At 42.2% G+C, this 23,362-nt stretch overlaps 1 protein-coding gene across 7 annotated transcripts in view; it reads right to left on the reverse strand.

Moving 5' to 3' along the window:
• Positions 1–23,362, reverse strand: part of add3a (adducin 3 (gamma) a) — a 100,276-nt gene that overhangs the window by 30,727 nt on the left and 46,187 nt on the right. For 5 of the 7 annotated variants that reach the window (XM_029443345.1, XM_029443302.1, XM_029443310.1 and 2 more), the window contains one exon: positions 4,289–4,533. In XM_029443345.1, coding sequence (XP_029299205.1) covers positions 4,289–4,483 — 195 coding nt within the window. In that variant the 5' untranslated portion in view covers positions 4,484–4,533. Of the gene's footprint in view, positions 1–4,288; positions 4,534–10,077; positions 10,478–23,362 lie in introns of those variants that run through there. The other 2 variants (XM_029443318.1, XM_029443354.1) reach the window with 2 other exon arrangements.

A 23,362-nucleotide genomic window follows, 5' to 3' on the forward strand; every position in this document is an offset into this window, starting at 1 on the left:
TCGAAAACAGCCTTGCGAAGATTACAAAATGGACACTTGTTAAAAACAGCAGGATTAATGACGGAAATAAGCGTTGGAAGCGATAGCACCTTGTAAAAACCTCTACTGAAGGTCGGCAGTCCGCATTTTTAGGGGGAGGTTTATATAAAATCCTCCACTGTGGACCCAGTCTGCATTCTCCACCAAGTCTGTTGCAGGGACAGGGTCTTAACTAAAAGCAACCTCCCTTCGATAAAATGCTCAACCTCCAGTGAGACTGCAGTAAAATCATATACTTGTGCTCTTTTTTTTAAAACTCTGGCTCCATTCACCTTTAAAATACCCACTCTAAAAGTATCCATAGCAAGTGAGATGATAAAAACAAAAATAAAAACATATAAATTAAATAATTTACTTTTAGCACAAGTTTCTTTAATCTAAAGGTCAGTGAGGCCAGACTCCTCTCTTTGGCTCATATGGAGTCTGGCTGAGGTATTAAAAACGGCCAAATCTGGAAAGTATTCCTCCACTTTTACCCCATGTTGATTCTTTGTTTGCTGGAGAAACGCTTTAAAACTTTTAGCGGTATAATAAAAAATGTCTTGGCTGCTACTTAAATTAAAACCAGGGATGTCACTGCTATCTGAGACACACTCCTCTTCACTCAGACTTTCATCCACCTGCCCCTGCTTTCTTAAAGTCTGCCCCTCATCCCCAACTTTGCATTTTTTTTTTTCTCACTTGATGCATTATTTATTTTTCTCCTGCGTATTTATAGCAGGCTTTTGTTTTACCTCTAACGTTGTCACCTCCTCTTCCATCCGTTCGCCCCATATCATCCTTTCAACTGTATCCACTTTACTTTCACCTGCCTCACCCAAACCACTTTCCTAACTTTTCTGTACATCATTATTAATACACACACCCTGTGAAACATCACCACCTGCCTCATGCACCAGGTCAGACACAGCAGTGGCGCGGTGCGGCAAGGTTCGCGGAACAGCCACCGGCTGTCTAGGTGAAGTTATCACATCCGCGGCAGCGGCCACCGCTGAGAGAGAGAGAGAGCGAGAGAGCGAGAGAGCGAGAGAGCGAGAGAGAGAACACGTGTGCAGGTCCAGCTGGTGACACACACTTGTTGTTGTTGTTGTTGAATATGAATAAACCAGCAGAGGCCAAGTGTCTTGATGTCAGGTCTGAAACATCCTCTGTGGCCAACAGCTGACTGAGAGCTGGTTGGCTCACGTTCAAAACCACATCAAGCGGGAATAATATACATAACACTGTAAAAAAAAAGTACACAATAATTAAATAGAATAAAAATAACGCACTCGTCCTGTCAGCTCGTGCAGTTCGAAATGTTTCGTGCTGTAATGATGCTCAAATTTTTATAATTATTATTTCATCACACGTCCGCACAAACTAGGCACACTACTACTTACACAAATAAATAATCATTCGTACATTTCTCCTGGAAAGTGCGACATTCCGCATCCAGCTTTCTCTTGTTTACACTCGCCATGCTGCGTTTGCTGATGTCAATGACGTCTCGTTTAATATTGAAGTTTTTTACGTGACATGACACGTTCCGCTAGTGTTGTGTTCAAGGATCCTGACCTTAGGCAGGAAAAAGTCAGTGTTTTTCTTCTTTTTTTTTTGCGTGTTTTATGAATTACCTCGAGGGCCGGATCAAATGGTATCGTGGGCCGTATACGGCCCGGAGGTTCCCCACCCCTGGTTTAGACCATGAAGATAAACAGAGAACTCAAGCTAACTAGAACTGGAGCACTTTAACCCACCACAAAGATTAGAGCCAATGTTCAGCTGGTGGTCGGCAGCATCCATGTGTTTTCAGCACCTGACAGAGATAGATCACTGTGGCTGGCACTGTTTTGCTTCGTCTTGCACTGGTGTTGTCAGGTGGTGGTCGGACAGCTCTCTCGAGCTCGATGACGGCCGACTGTCTGCTTAGAGTAGAGCCCTTCAATGTACTCACTCATTTGCTCTCTCTTAACTGCACTTGCGGTACTCGATCACGTACACACATAATGTGACACAGAGTATCAAGTGGAAACCTGCATCAGCAGCACCCTCCTAGACATCTGCCACAAAACGATGCGTGCCAAGAAAATAACACTGGGCATGTGCAGAATGCGGATCACATTTAAAGCTTAAAAAGAAACGGGCCAAACAACCACCACACACACACACACACACACACACACACACACACACACACACACACACACACACACACACACACACACACACACACACACACACACACACACACACACACACACACACACACACACACACACACACACACACACACACACACACACACACACACACACACACACACACACACACCTCGTCTCTCTAAATGTAAGATCCCTCAGTTAAAAGTGAGGCGCACTTCAGGCAGAGCCCAGCCTTGAGTCAATAGTGCAGAGCAAATATTCCTAATACTGCATAGGCTGAACTGAAAGGTGACGCAAGTGTTCAAAGGGCAACATAAAGACAGCAGGACAGGACAACACTGAGTTTGACTTTGTATGAACCATTTCTACCAGAGTTGAATTCAGGGATCAAAAAGGAAACTGATCCATAACGCATGGAAAATATTAACTAAGTGTAAGAGTACTATTGCACATGGTGTTTTTCTGTGAACTCTGGCATCTGACGTGTATATTTTTGTGTTCAAGTGTTAGTGTGGCTTGTGCTCTCTTTGAACTGCTCCCTGTTAATCACAAACTTGGCACTGCATTCTGATCTTTGCAGAGGTTGCAGCGAACTGCAAAAGTACAACAGTACTACTATGAGTGTCTAAATAATTAGTATGTTGGGTCCCAAATGGGCTCAAACCTCTAACTAACTCCAGTACTTCCGTTTGGCTAGTAGAGCAACAGTAATTCTCAAGAATCTAGATTTCCAGGGAAAGAAAATCAAACCACAACACGATGCATGTTGGCCGAAATATGCCCTGTACTCACAGAGTTGTTTACCTCAGCAAAACCTGATCCAACATGAGAGCCGCTGGACGGCAGGGCACATGGAGAGCTCCGACAGTAAGCCTGTCGAGGGTGTGGTAGCTGCTGACTGCTGTGATTCTGTGGCCAGTGTCGCAACATCAACACAAGTACATGTGATGCAACTTCATGTAACATCTTTAGAAATCGCTTGATTGGGGAATAATTACTGACAGAAAGAGAACAATGTAAGTGATTGCCCAAAGTATAAGTCAGTGAGGTGAAAAGTTCTTTGCTTGCAGCAAGTTCTCCATTGGGTCTTCTGTGATCTCGATAACTCAACCGCCCTATTCTTTGGCAAAAGATAGAACACCATCCAGGTAGTTTCCCCTCCTTACATTACATTTCTGGAATTAAATTGTTTTGTCCAGGCTCATGTGGGGCTGGAGGCTGTTCCAGCATACATAGAGGAACATGTGGGGTACACCTTTGACAGGTCAGCAGTCTGTCAAGGGGCCAACAAATAGAGACACTTTTACTCTCATGTCAATCTATCTGCTATCGGTCTGACGACGGTAAGCCTCTGGGAGCAACAGCCAATATATTGGGGGTTCTGGTGTAGCCAGTTGGTATCCGGGCCAAGACTTCCTTTTCCGTGCACTGCTCATTGTTTACAGTCCTCTTAGCAACTTGAGACACGAGAATAGAGTTGGAGTTGAGAGAAGACGTCTACGACCGGATGTTTCACAAGTAGCCGGTTTACAAGCTAATTTAAAGCAAATAGAAAGTTACATCGTAGGGAGACAATAACCGATGGGTTCCGATACTGCCTTTCGGTCAATGTTGTCCACCTCTTCTGCTCTCCACACGGACTGTTTACCTGCATATAACCAAAGAACGCTTAAATGTGACTGTGTGGTCAATACTACTGGGACTACAAAAGGAAACCCAGAACTGCTTCCGATACCAAAATCTTGCAGAGTTGCTTACAGATTCTGAATTCATATGCAGAATTTGTTTATGGAGAATATTCTCATGTTAACAGATCCAGGCTGGGAATGTAGAGTTAAGGAATCCAGATCCCATCTACCTTTCAGAACGCTCGAGGTACAGAGTTCTGCGCTATCTGTGTAATAAATCTGCAGCGGCACACAATCTCTTTCACCCAGTTTGCTTTGTGTAACATCAAGGGTAAACAGTGGCTTTAGCTGATAGCATTATACTGCTCATTAACCTTTTTAGGAACTTACCATCTGTGTTATTATAAGTGTTATTCTCCTCCAGACAATGCCCCCCCACCCCATGCATGAATTTCAACACTTTTTTAAATGACTTACGGGGCTCTGTAAGATCTGCGTGACACGTTTCTTCTGCTCCAGAACATTGAAGTCCTGCCGCAGATCAGGTGACATGTTCCTCGCCCTGATGTACTCCGGATCGTTGACATTGACCCGGTCAAAGTAGCGCTCCTTAGTCCCTCCACTGGGCGGGGGCGGGGTAGTCACCACCCCTTGATGGTTTTCCACGCTCATGCCTGCTTCACCTCACTCGCTCGCTCTATGCCCGCTGCTCTGACTCTCACCTGAGAAGAAAAGAAAAGAGAGGCGGAAACATTATAACACAAATCATGACATTTTAAAAGACAAGTGGGAACATTTTCATATTTACCATAAAACAAACATGTGCACTCGGATGTTTTGCAACATTTCATAGCACAACGGGACGTTAGGGAACAGAACAGAATGTACCAGAATTCAAACTAAAGCACTTATGACAATGTGGTATGCATTATGATGCAAAACAGATTTGCTTGTGGAAGGCAAAATGCAAAAAAGGGAAGATTCGCAAAGTTTCATGATGTTTTTTTTCATGAAGTAACTTTCAGTCATAAGTAATTACTCAATAAAGTAAACAAAAAGTAATAATATATTACTTTAGCAAGCATATGCCAATTCAATGTATTGACAAACAACTTATCACCAGCAGATGACAGAGTTACAACATGTCGAACACAGAGAGGTGCTGTTCTTTTACGCAAATAAACAGCTCCTGCAGCATCCTGACGGCAGAGTTTTGTTCCATACACACACATGTTGTAACAACTGCAAATGGACATCAGTGAGGTCACTCTGACACAAAATCCAACGAAGTGCATGAGGAGGACAGGAAAAGCTTTGTTTTAACATCCAGGCCTTGACTGGTGAGGTGGTTTACTCCCAACGTTCATTCTCAGGTCAGTTGGCATGACAACAAGCATTTTGCCGGATACAGGGATTGTAACAGTAAAAGCAACAAGTGTGACTCTCCATGCCTTGTTGTAACGCCAAGGGACTCAGCCAATAAAGGCAAAAGGAAATACATCTGAATATATAACGTTCGTTATGGATGTGAAAGAGATGACTTTTTTAGAGGAAACCTGACAATACGGCACAAACTAAGAAACACAGATTTTCTTTTGATTTAAATCACAGTAGTTAATGACCAAAAGGTCCCATCTATCCAACACAAATTCCTTTAATACCTGACCAAAAACCGAGTAAAGACAGTAAGAACGATTCGCTTGTTGGTTCAATAGTGGCCTGACTGAATTCCTGTAAACTAACACGTAATCAAATGCATAACCTACTTGGTGAAAAACACAGATTCAAAAGGAAAGAGAAAGATAAAACGCCATTTTCCAGGCTCACTTGCAACACGGCTGCTGTTGCAGTAGCGAAGGATAAGCTGGTGGTGTATTAGGGAGAGGCGGGGCTTATGGGAGCTCTAACAGATGGTGTCTTGGCTTGAAGAGCAGAGGAATGAGAGAGAGAGAGAGAGAGTGAGCAAGAACAGTTTTAAGAAAGGAATCCCGCTGCTTTCTGCCCTTCAAAAGCCCAGTGGTCAACAGCAGGAGGATCAATATATAGGGGTTACTCTGCCAGAAGTGACTCAGTTCCCCACTTGTTAGTCTTTATCCTAACTCCGTATGATGGGAAACAGGGGGAGGTTAGGAGGGAGGGAGAGATGATTTGGTCTGCACATGGCGCTAAGCTACTCACTCAGGTCAAATGCCACTTAAAAAGATGGTTGAGATTAGTGCAGTGACTCACGGCTCAGTGTATAGAAGAGTCATAGTCAGAGCAAACAAACAATGCCTTTAAGAAAATCCTTCCATGTGGACAAACATGTTTTTAGTGGGTTTTTTCTCTCATGACCACACGTCTTCACTTGCTATGGATGAAAACCACCGTGTTAAGACTGTACCAACTAAAATATACAAGAAAGCCAGCGACAACATTCAACAGGCTTACCAATGGCCTAAACTTTAAAGTGTACCGAGAATGCATTTATTGCAATTATCCAATATTCAGACCATTAGATTTACCCCATAACAACTCCTGCTTCCTCTACATTTGTACACTGAGCAGACAAGTGTCCAATGCCTTGCTCAAAGGCACTCCAGAAGTAGCTCAATGTGGTTGTCACATGCTTTTTCCACCCCATTGAACTGGTATCCTTGGCCCCTCTATGCAGATGATCTCCGTGTTTTTGGAGATGTGAAAAGTCAAAGACATACAGTTAAAAGTTTGAGGAAACAGAAGGAAGAAGAAAGATTACACCTCAAATATGACAATGTTTTGCCAAAATATCCATGTTATCTGTGAACCAGAGATTTCATAGGGGCACCGGAAGCTTCTTGCTCAGTACCTGATCCCACTACTAAAGCTGTGATTTATACTATGGAAACGAATAAAAGCCCCAAAGAATCCTCTTTAATAGAAGGCAGCTGGGCAGGGAAGAGTTATGTAACCTGTTATTGAATTCATCCTCCTGTGTGCCTGCACTGTTCTACTTACTGAGTGCACAGGACAGGCTAGGATAAAACCACAAAACGATGTGTTTGTATTGTACTATTTTCTGGATTGTTAATTAATCCTTTGGTGGTGTGTAAAACAATGCAAATGTCCATCCCCGTTTCCAAGGTGCTGACTTTAAATGTCTTGTTTTGTCAATCCAAAACCCCAAAGATATTCAGTTTCATTTGCTATAAAACAGAAAAGCTGAAAATCTCCATATCTGGCATTTTTGTATTTTGCATTTTGTATGCCACAATGATAAATGATTAAAAAATTACCAAAATAATTGCAGATTCTTGCCAAACTAATCAATCAATCAATCAACCAACTTATCGTTGCACATCTACTCGTCACTCTACTGATTTTACAATCTCTGCTTCAGCTTTGAATTCCTTGACTTCTGTTATTCAAAGATGCTCCAGCGGCCAAAACTAAAGTTAGTGTAAACAACCGGCCACAACTTGTGAATGACAGTAGAAACTCGTGCCTGAAGTTTGCTGAATGAGTGGAATTCTGTGTGGCGAATGCAACAGCTGTAGCCTCACCAAAATAAGCCCCCCCTCCTCCTCCAAGCTCTGTAAACACCGCCTCTCCCCTCCCTTTAGTCACACACATACACGAGTACACTATCCCATCCCTGCTCTGTCACAAGACACACAACTCCAGCAGTCCCCAGCATGAGCTCCCTCCCTGCCTCCCTTCGCCTCTCTAGATCAATACATCATTGTCCCCGTCCAGAACCCTCTCGGTCTGGTCACATCCAGAGATCAACGGTTGGGAGGTTTGGGAGCGTGGTGGTGGTGGTGGGGGGGGTTTGTGCACAATTAATCTGAGTAAGAATGAAATCTGATCCTCGCATTATTGCATCAATTTTATAATTCACATGTCATGCTTCAGGACAGATGCTCACTTGTGATTCATTTAAACACTTCTTGAATGAGACACATTGAAGTTTTCCGAACAATGCCAGAAGTTCAGATCGAGTTCAGTGACCGCCTTGAAATTCGAGACACAATTGTCCTTTAAAGATATGACATCAGAGGACAGCGCTGTATTGTAATCGATTCAAGCTCCATTAATCGGTGGCAGATCGACGAGTCAGGCTGTGTTTACTGAAGGGCACTAGACTGCGACCGCTGCCTGAGGCAAGGTGACTGCCACCTCTCACTCCGTGACCTCCAGTGACCCCTTCCTCCCTCTCGCAGCTCTGCAGACGTCTATCTATTCTATAAAACAAATCACTGCTATAAACTTTGCCGTGCTTAAAACATTTGTGGTTGCTAGCAGTTACATGATGAATGGTGTAGACAACGTAACCTCCATCTAACCCGAACTAAACCCCAACACTAGACTGTTAGATTTATCCAATACTATGCGGGATACTTCTTCTTTGTTTTACCTGCTCTGAAAAATAAATGATTATATATATATATATATATATATATATATATATATATATATATATATATATATATATATATATATATATATATATATATATATATATATATATATATATATATATGACTTGAGATGAAACTACATTCTTCTAGATCTGCTGCTTACGATCACTTACATTATCCGTCATTCTGGAGGTGATTTTTTCATTTAATCGATTTATTATTTGGTTGATAAAATAAACTAGAAAAGGGTGATCCCAGTTTCTTAAACATAAGCCGATTTCTTTAGATTAGTGGTTTTGTCTGACAAACTGTCCAAACCCCAAATATATTGAATTTACTATCACATAAGACAAAGAGAAACAACAAACCTTTACAATTAAGAAGCAGTAACTGCGCAAGGGGACGTCCTCAAATGTCTTATTTTGAGTGCATTCTAACCCAACTAAAACAACACTTATTTATTTGATATAATTAGTTCCTTCCTTCATCTCTATTATGAGAGCTGTGTGTGCTCACCCATAATGCCTCGGTAGTCCTCTGACATTTGGAGCTGGAACAGAGCCAGAAGCTCAGACAACAAACAACTCTCCATCTTCATCTGATGACAGCCAGCTAATCTGTAAACCTCCATCGCTCTGGTCCCGTCTTCCTGCTCCGCTACATCTCTGTCCATCACTGTCTATCACTGTCTCTCTAACTTTATCTCTCTCTTCACCAACAGTGTACATTACAAGATGCCTGGCACGTGCACGCTTGGTATTAAAAAGATATACAACAAACTAAAAACAAAGTCACAATAATGCTGATTAACATTACAGGCAATCGGCACAAACACTGGATAAGACGCCCAGCAGCAACACCACAGACCCATCCACACACTCACACACACCTCATGTCTTTATCTTGCCTTGGGGGAAGCTTCAAAGCGTGGCTGCTTGAGTCTCAACGAGCTGCCACCACTAAAAATAGACAACCTTTTGGGTTGTGTTTACGACCCCGACGGCAACAATACCAGGAAAGAATCTGTACGTTGGCTAATTATATCCAAACTAACTGTAAATGGCACAGTGAGCGCACGCAGAACAAATCTGCCCGTACTGTATACCCTGTAGAGGAAACTCATGCACATGCACACGCATACAGACAGACACACACACACACACAACCTGAGGAGTAGGTGTGTCTAAACATGCCTGCCTGCATGACAGATCCATCAGTGGAACCTGGAGGATGGTGTGTGTGTGAGCCAAATAATGGGCAGCTTACAGAGACTTATGACAGAGAGAAAAATATTTTTTGGAGCTCACCGATGTGCAAGCAGTCACTGCTATTGTCTGCAACGCATGGCAGCAGCTGGTCGGTTTCTTGTGCAACCTTATTGTGCAGGTTGCAAAACACATTGGCATTCCCTCTAAATTATTGATTTATATTTTCAAGAAAAGTATGCTGAAGGCTGATTCTTGTTGCTGCCGTGCCCCGTAGATACTGTGTGCAAGTGTTTCTTCCTTCACACACAACCTCTGCTATTCTGCACATTAGAGATAATAGCCACAGCTAATCTTCTCTGGTGCTCACACTCATTGCACTGTAACGGCCAAGCATGTTTATAGTGCAGGAGTGTGTGTGTGCCTGGGTGCCAAAGCAACCAACATGGAATTCCCCAAAAACTACAAATCAGTTTCAGGGATCGGAGATGGAGGCATGCTTGTGGGAACACAAAAACAGAAGACAAGCCTTTTAAAAGGGTCTTTAAAAGACTCTAATTAGTAGTAATACAAATAAATATATATATATATATGTTGTATTTATATCCCAACCAAAATCCAAACCAGGTGTAATGACCCACAACAAACTAGGTCTTAAATAAATAAGCCAAGTCCAACCAACCTTGTATTTCCTGCTTGGTCAGTGAATGGGAGAGCACAGGCAGTAGTAGTAGGCGGCTGGGGCAAAACACATGTCTCTGTTTTTCTCTGTTGCTCGCTGTCTGCACTCAAATTCCAACACTAAGTCCAAGAGAGAAGCCAGGGAAAGACGAGAGAAAGAGCGGGATATGAAGGACAGAAAGTGAGAGCCAGGCTGCGATTAGAAAACCATTCAGTCCACTTGTCCGTCCAGATTGTCCATATAGATACAGTTTGGTGGAGCTGCCAGCAGACAGCAGGTTCTCCCAGATTCCTGCGGGCTCTACTACTCGGCTGCCCCGGTGTTCATCAGAGAGAGAAGTATCAACAGCTGTGAGTGTGTATGTGAGAGGATATATGCGTGTGTCTGTGTGCCCTCTGCGAATGAGTGTGTGTGTGTCTGTGTGGAAAAGAAGCTAAAGGGACCACGTGACGCAGGCTTAATCCCCGCCCACTGGCTAGAGGCGCACACACACACATATAGGCTGCTAGACCAATCGGAGCTCAGGCTCACACACACTAATCACACCGCCCGCTTGCTCTCTCTTTCTCTCTCTCTCTCTCTGTCTAGTCATCTTTTTTTCTTGCCTCTTTCTTTTTTCTTTGATCCATTCACTTTCTGGTCTCTCTCCCACATTCCACAATCCTCTTTCTGTTCTTTCTCTCTTTTTTCCCTCATTCACACCCCCTGCTTCTCCGCCTACCCTCAGGCGACTGTACTAAAGGTCAGTGTTTACGAGTCCGGCTGGCAGCGGTGTAACTGCAGCCACAACCTGCTGCAGCCAAAACTGCATGGCCTTTATAGCCGATTCTGCCCCACTGAATTAATGTTATCTGTGAACTTAAACACGCACAAAAAGAAGCCAGAGGACCCTGTCAAGACTACAATTTTCAAATGACAATGTCACAGTGTAATGATCCCAGGTCAGAGGTCAGTGTAAACCACATCACAGCTGTTAGGGATTCTGTGTCTTGCTTAAAGCAAAACTTTGTTATAAGCCTGGCATCCATTTTTCTGTTGATATTTGTTCCTGTTGATTGATTCTCATCAAAGCTTCAACTACACTTTTCTCAGATGGTGTTTTGTGTGTTGCTCAATCACTTACTTTATTCTTTGCGGGTCAGCTGTAGCTGATAGATTAATGAGTTGAATATGAATATAACCTCATTTAAACAAGTGCAAAAAACACAGGAGCAGCAAGACGCCATTTTTTTGGCAGCGCAGTTAGGGGAGCATTTCACCCTTTGCGGTTGCTTTGGGAATTACAGGGGTTTTTTTTTGTTTTCCGCCCCCGAGTGGGAGACCGAAAAACTGTGATTAGTGGGGTAAAAAAACAGATTTGGACTTTGGGAACACCTTTATAGTATCGTGCTTCACACCGAACCCCGCCTGCTATGTCAATTTACAAGTGGATCTCTTACACATAGTATGAGACACTGAAAAGACGTTGTACCCACATGTGAAGCATAGAAGTGTTGAAGAAGCAACTACAGAAACTACTGAAATATGCAGGAAATACTATATTTGCTGGTATGTGAATCAAGCCTACAAACTGTCTCTCTTTGTGAGATTAATTTTTACTTTGAACTGTCTTGTAAAAGTCATCTCACTTAAAAAAACTCATAATAAAATCTTCATAAAACGTGACTTCCAATTTATGAGAGTAGTTGATGTCAAATGTTTTTGGCCGAGAGCTTTAGCGTAATATCGAGCTGTAGCCCACGCTGATTGCCATCACCTGATAGCTAAGACTACAAGAAGTTTTTGTTTATGCTCTTGGAGGAGAAACTGTAACAACACTGCGGCAACAGATGCAAAGCCAAAATTAAACTTCACACCAAATCCTGCATTTTTTTTTGTGAAATGCGAATCTCTATTTCCTGCTGATATCAGTTCAAACCAGCGTCTGCAGTTGTGTAAGAATGATGTTTTCCATGCTGTAATACAAAGGCGTGTGAGACTTGTGCTGGTGCATCACTAAGCTGTAAACGTGTACCCAATATCTGGTCATGAGGATGCAGTACGTGAATACAACAATAATTACAATAGTTTTCATAATTTGGATGAATGATATATATACTGATATATTTTGTGTTTTATATGCTGTTTTACTTTGAGATTTTTGAAGTTTTTCCAACCGTCCTAAAGTTTTAAACATAGCAATAAAAACTCATAACAATATGTAACAATGGATTTGATAACAATAATTGGCATCTAAAGTTTGAATGTTTTTGCATTACTGCATAGTCTGTTATCTTCACCTGGCTGTGCTGAGCTTATCTTATTTACAGCAAAGGGCAAAGATTGTACCTACTGATGAGGCTGGCTGACAGACAGACAGACAGACAGACAGACAGACAGACAGACAGACAGACAGACAGACAGACACTGCGTTATACATTCCACAGACAGACAGACAGACAGACAGACATGGGCAAAACAGGCTGATTCATTGAAATGCAGGTCAAGGAAATAAGTGGAGCGCTTGCAGCTGGTTTGTTCCAACAAACAAACGTAATCTTCCTGCAGGCCCCACATGACTACATGTGTTTTCCCACATACTACACAAAGAACAACTATGTTCTCTTTGCCATTACTTGTGCAGCTGGTCTATAGTATGAAATGACATTAAAACAAACCTATTTGTTTCCAGTAGCTCGGAGGGACTGTTTATTTCAGATTGAGAATCCACTGCAGCATTGTCTTAAAGAAAATGTTCCTTTAGTGCAATAAATGTGCGATGGAGAAAGTCAGCAGATTTGTAGACCAACAATCTGCTGACAGAGCAGATCTCACAGAGTGGTTTCACCAATTTGGGTGAAGGTGGGCTGATCAGTCAAATCTGCTGCTTTACTGATTGGAAACAACGTCTGCACGGCACATCAGTGTGTACTTTGTATTTCAGTGACAACAAGCAGCATGAAATACACTTTTATTTGCACTTGTTGATTTAATTTACTTTCAATACAGTCATTGTTGTGGAACTGTGTGTTTTGCATAAAACACATCTATTCCAAAAATGAATAATGACAGAATGTACATTTTAAATCATGGAACAGAATGACCGTTAACTTCCTTGTTTAATGTGTGAGGTTGCATTTGGTGGCCGGCTCAGTAAAATACTGATACTGACATTGTTCCTTGCAAATGGTACAATATCAGGTTCTTCTGTATTGCCCTGCCCTGTGTCTGCACACAGTATCCTCATCCGCAGTGCAGTGAATATGCCAAGTACAGACTGGCATAGAAAGGAGACTTTATCTCCCTCCACCCCTCCTGGATGTTGGTGCATCACTCAGCACAAACACAAGGAAACACACACACACACACACACACACACACACACACACACACACACACACAACAATGCTGCTCATGTACTATATAGTTATCGAGGGCTTAGACAACAAAAGCGTTCAGATGACAGATCACTTCACTCTTGTTTGAACAACATTCTGTAAACACAACACCTGGACTGTGATGATTGCGCAGAATATTAAATTACAAAACGTATAAAAACAACCCCAACCTGGGAACATACACAACTGTCAGAGATGAAATACTAAACTGTCTCACAAACTTAACTGCAGCTTTGTTTGGCCTACAGTGTACAACAAGTTCAAAAGAGGACTGAAGCGAAGGGAACACATCAAACTGGGACAGTCCCAGACACAAGCAGCTTCAACTCACTGCTTGATATAACAGCAGGCTTGTCTCTTAACGATAGCTAATCATGACTCATGGAAACCCAAATGATTGTTATTGCTTTAGGTTGACTCATGTGACACATTACAGACAAGGTTAGACTAAACCCTGGCGGTTATAAAGCGTTTGATACTCTGCCGTCTCCACACAACTGTTATCATGTCTGATGATTAACAAGTCTGTTGCACATCACCGTTAAGTAAACCCATATTTCTGTTGAAGTCATCCCTTCCTTGACCTCTGTGATAAACTGTGGACAAAAACAAAACACAACAGAGAGGAAGACCTGAGCGTCTGCATGCTGGTATCCATTTACTGACAAAGCCCTGCTATCAGCGTTTCCCACCAAACGCCAAGCAGTAACGGGAGAGGAGCGAGGGGGCACGTTCACTGATGCTAACTGTTGAGGAAAGTACAAACACTTGAGCTCATTTTTGGGTCCTTTGCGCATTTCCCAAAGACCAGGAAAAATGGTGGTGAGACCCCACGGTCGGAAATTGACAGATGTGGTAATGCTTAAGAAAATAAAACTCATTCAGTTAATGGGTGTGAGGCAACCCCAACAACAAAAGAGAGGCATTTTTTATTAAGCTTGTTTTGACTACTTTTACTTCAAGGAGAGGCCAAGTTGATTCCCAGAGGACATTACAAAGCCACAAGACAGCAAAAATAACTCTTGGTAAAAGCTTGAGACGTTTTCACCCATTTTGCTGGACAGTCTGAATGAAAACTTGCTTTGGTTTGGACGTGCTGCTTCGGGGGATCCCTATTGAGGGGATGAAGAAGGATTCAGGAAGTCCAGTTGGAGTAATACTGGAAATACTTTCATTTGAAGGCTTACCAGATGTCAAAACACTGCAGCCGTTTATAATACTCAGACATGATTTTGCATGTTATCACGTTAACAATCATATATCCTCCGTCTCGATGATCGCAAGGCTAACAGTAATTACCCTGCTCACGTTACAAAATAATCTGTATGTGCATTTACACGTATTGGATTGGCCAATACCATTGCTGCCGGATGATGTCACATTCCTTTTTGCTTGTTGTCTCAGTGAATGACTAACCTCGTCTCATACGGTAATACAACTACCAATTTGTTTTGCCAGTTATGTTTTGATGTTAGTGACAAAAGGCTTTATAACTTCCTGGCAAAGTTATTTATTATTATTACTACTACTACAGGTCATTTAGCCGACGCTCTTATCCAGAGTGACTTACAGTGAACTAACTGCAGGGACAGTCTCCCTGGAGCAACTCAGGGTTAAGTGCCTTGCTCAGGGGTACGATGGTGGCACCTGGTATTGAACTCACAACCACCTGGTGTTGTATTTGGAAGCCGTACCACTCGACCACCCTACAATTTATACAGTAGGAAGCTCTACATTTATGTACCGCATGCAAGATGTAGAAACAAATAAACTATTTGGTTCCACACGTCGAGGGTTAAATATTTTTCATTCAAAACAGCTTTCTTTTTCTTTTGTAGGCTAAAATGGTTGCATTTTGTTTTAATGCAGTGTCAATGCTGGTCTGAACACAGCCTTGGTTTATCCATCAAACATACAAGGCATGCTTGCAAGGTTTAAAACAAAGGAATAAACCCACTTTAACTGAAATCTCCCGGCACCTCTTATATACTGGCAGTCTTACATGGCTTCGACTCCTTGATTAGCAGTCATGTTCAAGTGCAACAACAGCAGGTGGAACAACAACATGTGTTCCCGCTACATTCATGAAAACAGAGAAATAGAAGAAAACAACCAGATTAAGAACCTCTTTGTGTTCTTGTCATCTGCCTTTATAATCCTTAGAGTAGGCGTCGCTTCAGTGAAGCGGCCTTTCATCTTTCCTGGTCAGTTTTTAACCCTGCAGGGCTGAAAAATAGGCCGGTATTACGTCACCTGCTGTACACATACAAACACGCACGCACGCACACACACAACAACCTGTTAAACTGTCACTTCTCTGTTTATCTGGCTTGTCTAGTTTTACGCTTGTATGGGAGTGATCCTAAGTAGCCTCTAAGCCATGTTTGAGAGGTAAAGAGGCATTTAGAGAGCAGGTAATGTTTAACACACTGAGACGCGCTCAGATTCACTTCCTGGAGCGCTCACTGGGACAACAATGCTGTCACTGTCTAAGCAGCTGTGTTACTTTGCAAGGAGAAAGCGTGCACACACACACACACCATTACAGAGATGTACTCAAGCGTGACCAGGGAAGTCTGCCTCCGCCTTAAGGTTCAGGTAGAGCGATAACTGTTGAGACAGACGAGAACGAGCAAGGAGGCAGAGTGCTTGTGTGTATTTTTCAAGAAGTGGCCGTTACTCCTAAATATCCTCCGTTGTGCAATGGGAAGTCACCAACCAATCGTCACTTTGGTCAAATGTGCAATTCCAGGTCAAGTTGAACAAAAAACAGAGACAGATAGCTTAGGAAATGCAGTGATTGTCTGTAGGAACTTTGGAGCCAGTCAGACCATTTAGGACACAAAATGAAGTATGACTCACCTGTCAAGGCTCATTATTAAAACTAGGATACAGATGGAAAAAGCTAATAGCAATGACCCATTGATTTCTATTCACTCTTTCTTGTCCTGGTCACATGTGTCGCCGCATGGGAACAGTAGTAATCCTTTTTAACTGGCACCGATGCCATTTCCAATAGTCACTTGGTGCAAGTGTGATAAGAAGCCTGACACTAATATATTTTCTGTCTTTTCTTATCTTTCTTGTGAGAAAGCAGGTCACTAAATAGACTGAGACAGGCTTCCTTTTAAATTCTCATGAAGGCGTAATTGAGTTTATTTCCTGCCAAAAATGTACAGTGGAAGAATTCAGATGGTTTATCAAACGTTTTTGCTGGAGTTGCACTGAAACTAAACGTTAAACGTCTCTTGCTGTGTGCCATTGCAGAAGTGATTTATATTTTCATGGTTTTGTGACAAAGCCTCATATTAAGTACAGGGGTTTGGTTTTTAAGTTGGCGTTAATTCAGGTGCACGGTAACATCTTTATCTATGCTGATTATTGCGTGTGGAGGCTCTAGACCCATTTTAAACAGAGCCTACAATACCTGTGGACTGCCGTCACTCCCAGAGCAATCACAGCATATCAGATAACCACACACACACACACACACACACACACACACACACACACACACACACACACACACACACACACACACACACACACACACACACACACACACACACACACACACACACACACACACACACACACTTTCCACTCCCTGTGGACAAGAGAATGCCATGCACACCTTGAGTCAACAGAAACAGAGGACAAAAGTTTACAATAACATCACTTCTTCTGGTTGTAAATACAGGTTTTCATGTTGCTACTTGAACTTTAATACGTTTTTTTTCTGACTTCATAAAAATGAGTGTCAAAGTTGACAGAGGTAGAACATTTTCTGTAATCCTGGTTGACCTGTGACAGTTACCTTTTAAGAAAGACCAAATTTAACGCAACGAAACATTTAAATAAATGTCCTATCAAGTTTTCGTCCCAAATGCCCAGATACACCTTGCACTGCAGTGAATGAGTGTGGGACAGCATAGGAGTTCAAAGCAGACGTTACATTTCTGAAGCCAACGAGAACCAAAGCCCACATTTGGCATTCAGCTGCATGTGTCTTCAATAAAACTGTGACATGAAAGCCAAAGCGCTGCAACTCACACAAACGTTCAGGAGACAAATAAGTGCTTTGTAGCTTCACAACGCACAGGCCAATTGCTCTGAATCAAAGCTGTGAAAGGAGGGGGTTGCCCACTTGTATCTCAGGTACTGAACGTCGCTGTGCGTGCAGCATGAAAGAAGGCAATGACCTTTAAAAGTATAGGTAATCAGCATCGGTCAATGTAGTTAAGCAGAGAGCAGTATATTTGTTGAGACACTCTTAATTAGCCGTTCAAAATGCACCGTCGTGATGTGGTTTGTTTTTAATGGTTCGTAAAGTTATTTGAAGCTGTGAGTTCTTGTAAAAAGCTTTTGGTAACATTTGTAGTTGCACAAAACATAATTGATCTCCATCAAAGGTCATTTAGTGGTACATTCATTAAGACGTACCACAAACAAATCACAAATTAATGCTGGAATTAATATCCCGGCATTAATATGAATAGGAGTTTTTTTCCAATATGAATGGATGTCATGATGTGGAAATGTGAGCATATTTACATAGAAAATCAAATGTTGAGTTTTAGTTGACTACTTTTTACTTTTAATTAGTTTAAAATCAGATTTTTTAAACGATACTACTACTGAGCACAACAAGATTTCACTGAAAGTGTTAATGACTCGTCGCCCAACAACATGGTACGCTTCATCTTCAGCAGCTTTAATGCGGTTATACTCTTTCGTTTGTTTTCACAAAAATAGTTTGACCTTTTTAAACATGAACCTATAGGAGACATTTAGCTTAGCTTAGCATAACGAGGAAAAGGCTAGCCAAAGAGCTCTGTCCAAAGGTAACAAATCCTGCCTACCAGTGCTTCTAAAGCGCACTCTTTAAGATGTTATAACTACATATACAAAAGCATCAATGTGTGGTTTTATGCTAAGCTTAGCTAACTGGCTTGAATGTATGTGGACATGTGGGAGCCCTGTCACAGATATTTCACACACAGTATATTATTGAGAGGTAACAATGGGTGAGAAGTCAGTTGCACAGCATTCTGCAATACTCAAGACACACACACACACACACACACACACACACACACACACACACACACACACACACACACACACACACACACACACACACACACACACACACACACACACACACACACACACACACACACACACCTAATCACCCTGCCATTATAGCTGGTAATGACAGAGCCATAGACACAGGACCCTATTGCTTTAACCACAAAACAAAAACAAGCCATCACCGGGTGTCCCAGCTGCTAAATGCTACCGTATGTCCTCACCACCAGACACTGGGTTTATAGTCAGGCAGGGTGAAGACATCAGAGCGGTCTGCGCTGCTCCATGGTGACACGACACAATATACTTTTACAGGAGAGCTGTGTGCTGAATTAGCTTCGGTGCAAATTACTTGACATTTTCTCAAAGCTCTTACCGACATCAATGCCTGACTGAGAAACTGAGAAAAACACGTGGATTATTTTAAGTGGACTTTCTTTAATTACGCCCTGATGGTTTCTACAAACAAAAACCCTTTAGAAAGGTTTTCATGGTACCTGGTAACGATTTAAATCCAAAGCTACGGCTCAGCCAGTCTATCGCTCAGATACACAGCATCAGCTACACCAGCTGATAAACATACTTGTGCTCAAAAGGCACAGTAGCATTTAGTGTTACAGAAACTTACAGCCGTACTTATTTACACACACATCCTCACAGTCAGTTCAATTCATTGATCTTAACACCAGTTAGAAAGCTAGCAGGCCTTCAAGAAAGTTTGCTACACGGTCTACATTACGCTCACATACTGTAAAGGTATTGTATGGTTAGCCATTTCTCCAACCCAGTGAGATTTTAAGTCACACACACACACACACACACACACACACACGCCACAACATAAGTCAACTCCCATAATGCTTTGGGGGATGTAAACAGTAAGTAAGTACAATGTTGGTATGTAATCAGTTACGTACGATGCAGTCTACAACTTCAGCCCTTTTTTTTTTATACCTATATTTACATTTTGGCAAACAGAAACCATATAAAATATGCCAAATTAGCTACTAGTTACTGTTTGTGATTTACCCATGAACACAGACAACTATCACTGGGTTACTTTGATACTGAAGAAAAACTTAAAGACGTGCTGAATCTCTGTTCTGTAGTAATAAGAATTTCTAAGTTATGGACGTTTATTTGCGATGGACATCACAGAATCTAAAAATCTGTGTATCATGAGGTGTGTGTGTTCCGATTTGACTCAGAAGGAGTTGCCTCATGTCAACTCCACTGGGAATTACTAATTAAAAAATGTGTTAACTTAAATAATTTAGCTTGTTAAATGTCGAGCCATATAATCCAGATCAAGTTACCAAGACCCAAAACTGCAGTTTCTCTTTGGCTGTAAGCCCAAAAGTTGTGCAGAGGAACATTTTGTACCCGGTTTTATATTTATAAAAACCCCTGGAGAGGTCCCACTCTATGCTGCAGTAGCGTAGACAGATTCCCTGCAGTAGAGGACGAGAATATACTTTTGTCCTGGATTTCCAACGATCAAAATGGAGATATATTTTGGCAATCTCTGGAGCAAAAGCTGCGGAGGGAAGCACTGAGATGGACTGCGTGTCACTACTACAGTAACAGCAGATAATTCATATCGGAAGTAAAAGTGTCATTCTGTATGTTGGGCAATACATTCAAATATGGGATGAACTAAATAATAAAACAGAATTGGATTTCAAAGCCCAAGAACAGACAACTGAAGCACGGTTGTGGCGCCATAAAGCTTAGCGGTTCATTTCCAAGGCAGATGGTTTCTGTGCCAATACCTCCTCGCTAATCAGAGCCTGTGTTTGCAGCAGGTGAGCACATATTTTGCTTGAACTAACATGTGGGAAGAGATTATCCATGCAGCCCAGTTAGGGGATTTCTGTATTATGTGGCTTGATTTGATGCGTTAGTTGACTGACTGCTTTGAGTTAAATCAGTGATTTATGGATTTATTCCAATAGGAAATGTCTGCTGTATGAAATCAGACTGGTAAAGTTGCATATAATAGGATCAGTAGACATGTGCATCCAAATGTAACTGCATAACTGCTCAATAAAGGTGAGGAAAATAAACCAAAAGTGGTCAAATCTGGAATTGACAACAATCAAGGAGCCAAACTGAATGATGCAATGATACATCGACTTGAGCATGCATTGTTAGACCTTTCTACAGAGAATATGGCCTGGCTTGTGGAAGACCACAGTCACATGGTGGATCAATAAGTAGGCCTTTAATAGCTGTGCTTATGCGTCGATGCTTTGGGGGAAAATAGATCTTCCAGAAATCTTTCTGTAATGAAGCCGAACCTTCCCCCTCAGAGAAAGCAGCATTCCTTTCCACACAGAAAAGATTTCTTACCACTAACTTGACTCTCAGCTATAACAAATGCACATCAACAGCTGGGCTGTGTTCCACATCTCCACACTATCTGAGATAAGCAGCTGAGGAACATCAAGTGATTGACCCTGGGTGATAAGGTGGGAGTCGGAGCGGTTTTGTATCAACATGAATGCAGAACACACGCTTGATGACGAGAACTCAACTATGAGGGTTCAACGTCAGTTCATGAACTTTCTTTCCCCTTTTCTGAAGAGACATCTGATTCAAATAAATCTAATTCCGCACTTAGGCAGGATATGAAATCAAATTATCAAGAAATCATGCATAGTTCCTTTCTTGTCAAATTGAGTTGGACTATTGTTGCTAAGGGACTCATGACTCGTCTGTGGTCAAGCAACAAGCACAACACTGAGGGGGCGTCGGCCAGAGAGCTAGTGTGTGTGTGTGTGTGTGTGTGTTTGGGGACTATCCATTACGCAATGCGAGGAAGCAGACTGACTCGATATGTCGGGATCTGTGTCTGGATGAGGTAATTTTGCATGAAGCAGAACTGCAGTCCCATCACACCCGCACACACACACACACACACACACACACACACAAACAGTCACACAGTCACACGCTCACATGAGTTTCTATAGCAACTCCAAACAAACAGTCCGTGCATGTGGTGACCCCACCCCGGCAGAAAAGAGGGAGAAACCAAGAAAGCGAGGCAAAAACAGACATAAAATTTAGATTGAAAGCGAGAGCGGAGAGGGACATCACATGGGCTTCTGCAGCTCCATATGCTTCACTTTATGCTTGCTCTATGTCCTATTCATAGCAGACATTTAAAAAAAAGATCACAAGAGTTGAGAAGTCTCATAACATATGTAAGCTTTTCCCACTGCCCATACAGCTCCTATATGTTGTTGAACCTCAAGTCTAAACTTGCATTTGTAAAAAAAAACCTCTTTAGTCGCTTGGAAAGACTTGATTTCAGAAGAAGACAGAGGAATTGTGAAATAACCTCATCCAACGGGCCTCTTATGTTGTTCTACCACACAGGTTGCAGCCTGAACACACAGTGACCACACAGGCAACCAGCCCCCCCCCCCACACAAAAGGCTTTTTCATTCACCTTAAAGCTCCAGAAACAGTGAGGGGAACAATCCAACAATAGACTTGCAGCTTTGATTCAAAGTGAAGGCCGGTTATTGAGGCTTAGCAGCTTCCAAGGTCAACCAAGGTTGAACACGCCCACATCCGCACATTAAAAGGACACTGGCATTTAGATGTTTTGTTGGTTGAACAAACCAACCTGTGTTTCGCACGAGTCCATTCTGCAAAGATAAAAGCTGTGACTCTGTTGTTGTTGCTGCTGAAAGGTCATGGGTTAGATTCCACCAAAGCAGTAGGGTACTAAGCGTGGAAGATGACAGGTCTTAGATGTGTTTCACTGCTTTATGGTTGTATGAATAAAGCAGAAATGATCCAGGTTAGACACTGGAATTACAATAAAATCACTTGTTTCAGTAGCGTCGACTGCCAATATTGTAATACAATTAAATGTCAAACTGCTGTCCTACCAGGATGAACAGTGAAATGTAGCAGTGATGCCAGTAACAACTAATGACCAGTAGCTCATTCCCTGAAAGATAATTAATCAATCAAGTTAGTAGTAAATATCGTAAGTATCGCCAAAGCTAGGGTTGGTCTAGAAGCGTAACGTTGAGGGTAACATAAGAGAACCTTCTTCACTGACAGTAGTGTTCAAGTCTCGAAAGCTGCTCTCTGGGCAACACTTTTTGAACCCTTGTGGACTCTGCATCACATGGGTGGTCTCCACAGATTGGAATTCAGCCAGGGGGCTTTGATGAGTTCTTGTTTTATTAGAAAGTAAATCTCAGCATGTCTCTTCCACAACAGGAAAGGAAAAAAGCAGAGTTCTTCTCAGTGAGTCACCGTCTCTGTGCTGTGCTGTGACCCCTTCTATCAAATCTGACCGCTCAATGACAAGCTCTCAGATGGGGGGGGGGAAGGTTTGTGTGTGTGTGTGTGTGTGTGTGTGTGTGTGTTGTGTGTGTGTGAGCAAGCATGCGTTTCCGGGCCTGTCAGGCTCGAGCCCAGGGGGTTGCGACACAATTCCATACAAAGCATCCATCATGGGAAGGAAAGTGGCAGGAACTGATGCTGATGACATCCAAGAGGTCAGACATCTTGCTGCACGGGCCTTTGGGGTACTTCCTCGCCTCATCAACATTTCACTGAGCTTCGCCGTAAATAAATTTCAGCTCTGAGGAGGAAAGACGTCCATTTAGCTGGTGCTCGTAGTAGCTGTTTGTAGTACAAGTGTGAGTGTCCACACAGGTTTTCAGCATCAACGCAGCTGTTTATCTTTTAGTCCAAATACATAACATTTGAACATGCTAAAAGAAATATTAATTTCACAGCCAAATGATGACCTCGGAGGAATAAGACAATAACAAATCCAGTTCTCC

Source organism: Cottoperca gobio, chromosome 1 (assembly GCF_900634415.1).
Source record: "Cottoperca gobio chromosome 1, fCotGob3.1, whole genome shotgun sequence".
Taxonomy (NCBI): Eukaryota; Metazoa; Chordata; class Actinopteri; order Perciformes; family Bovichtidae; genus Cottoperca; species Cottoperca gobio.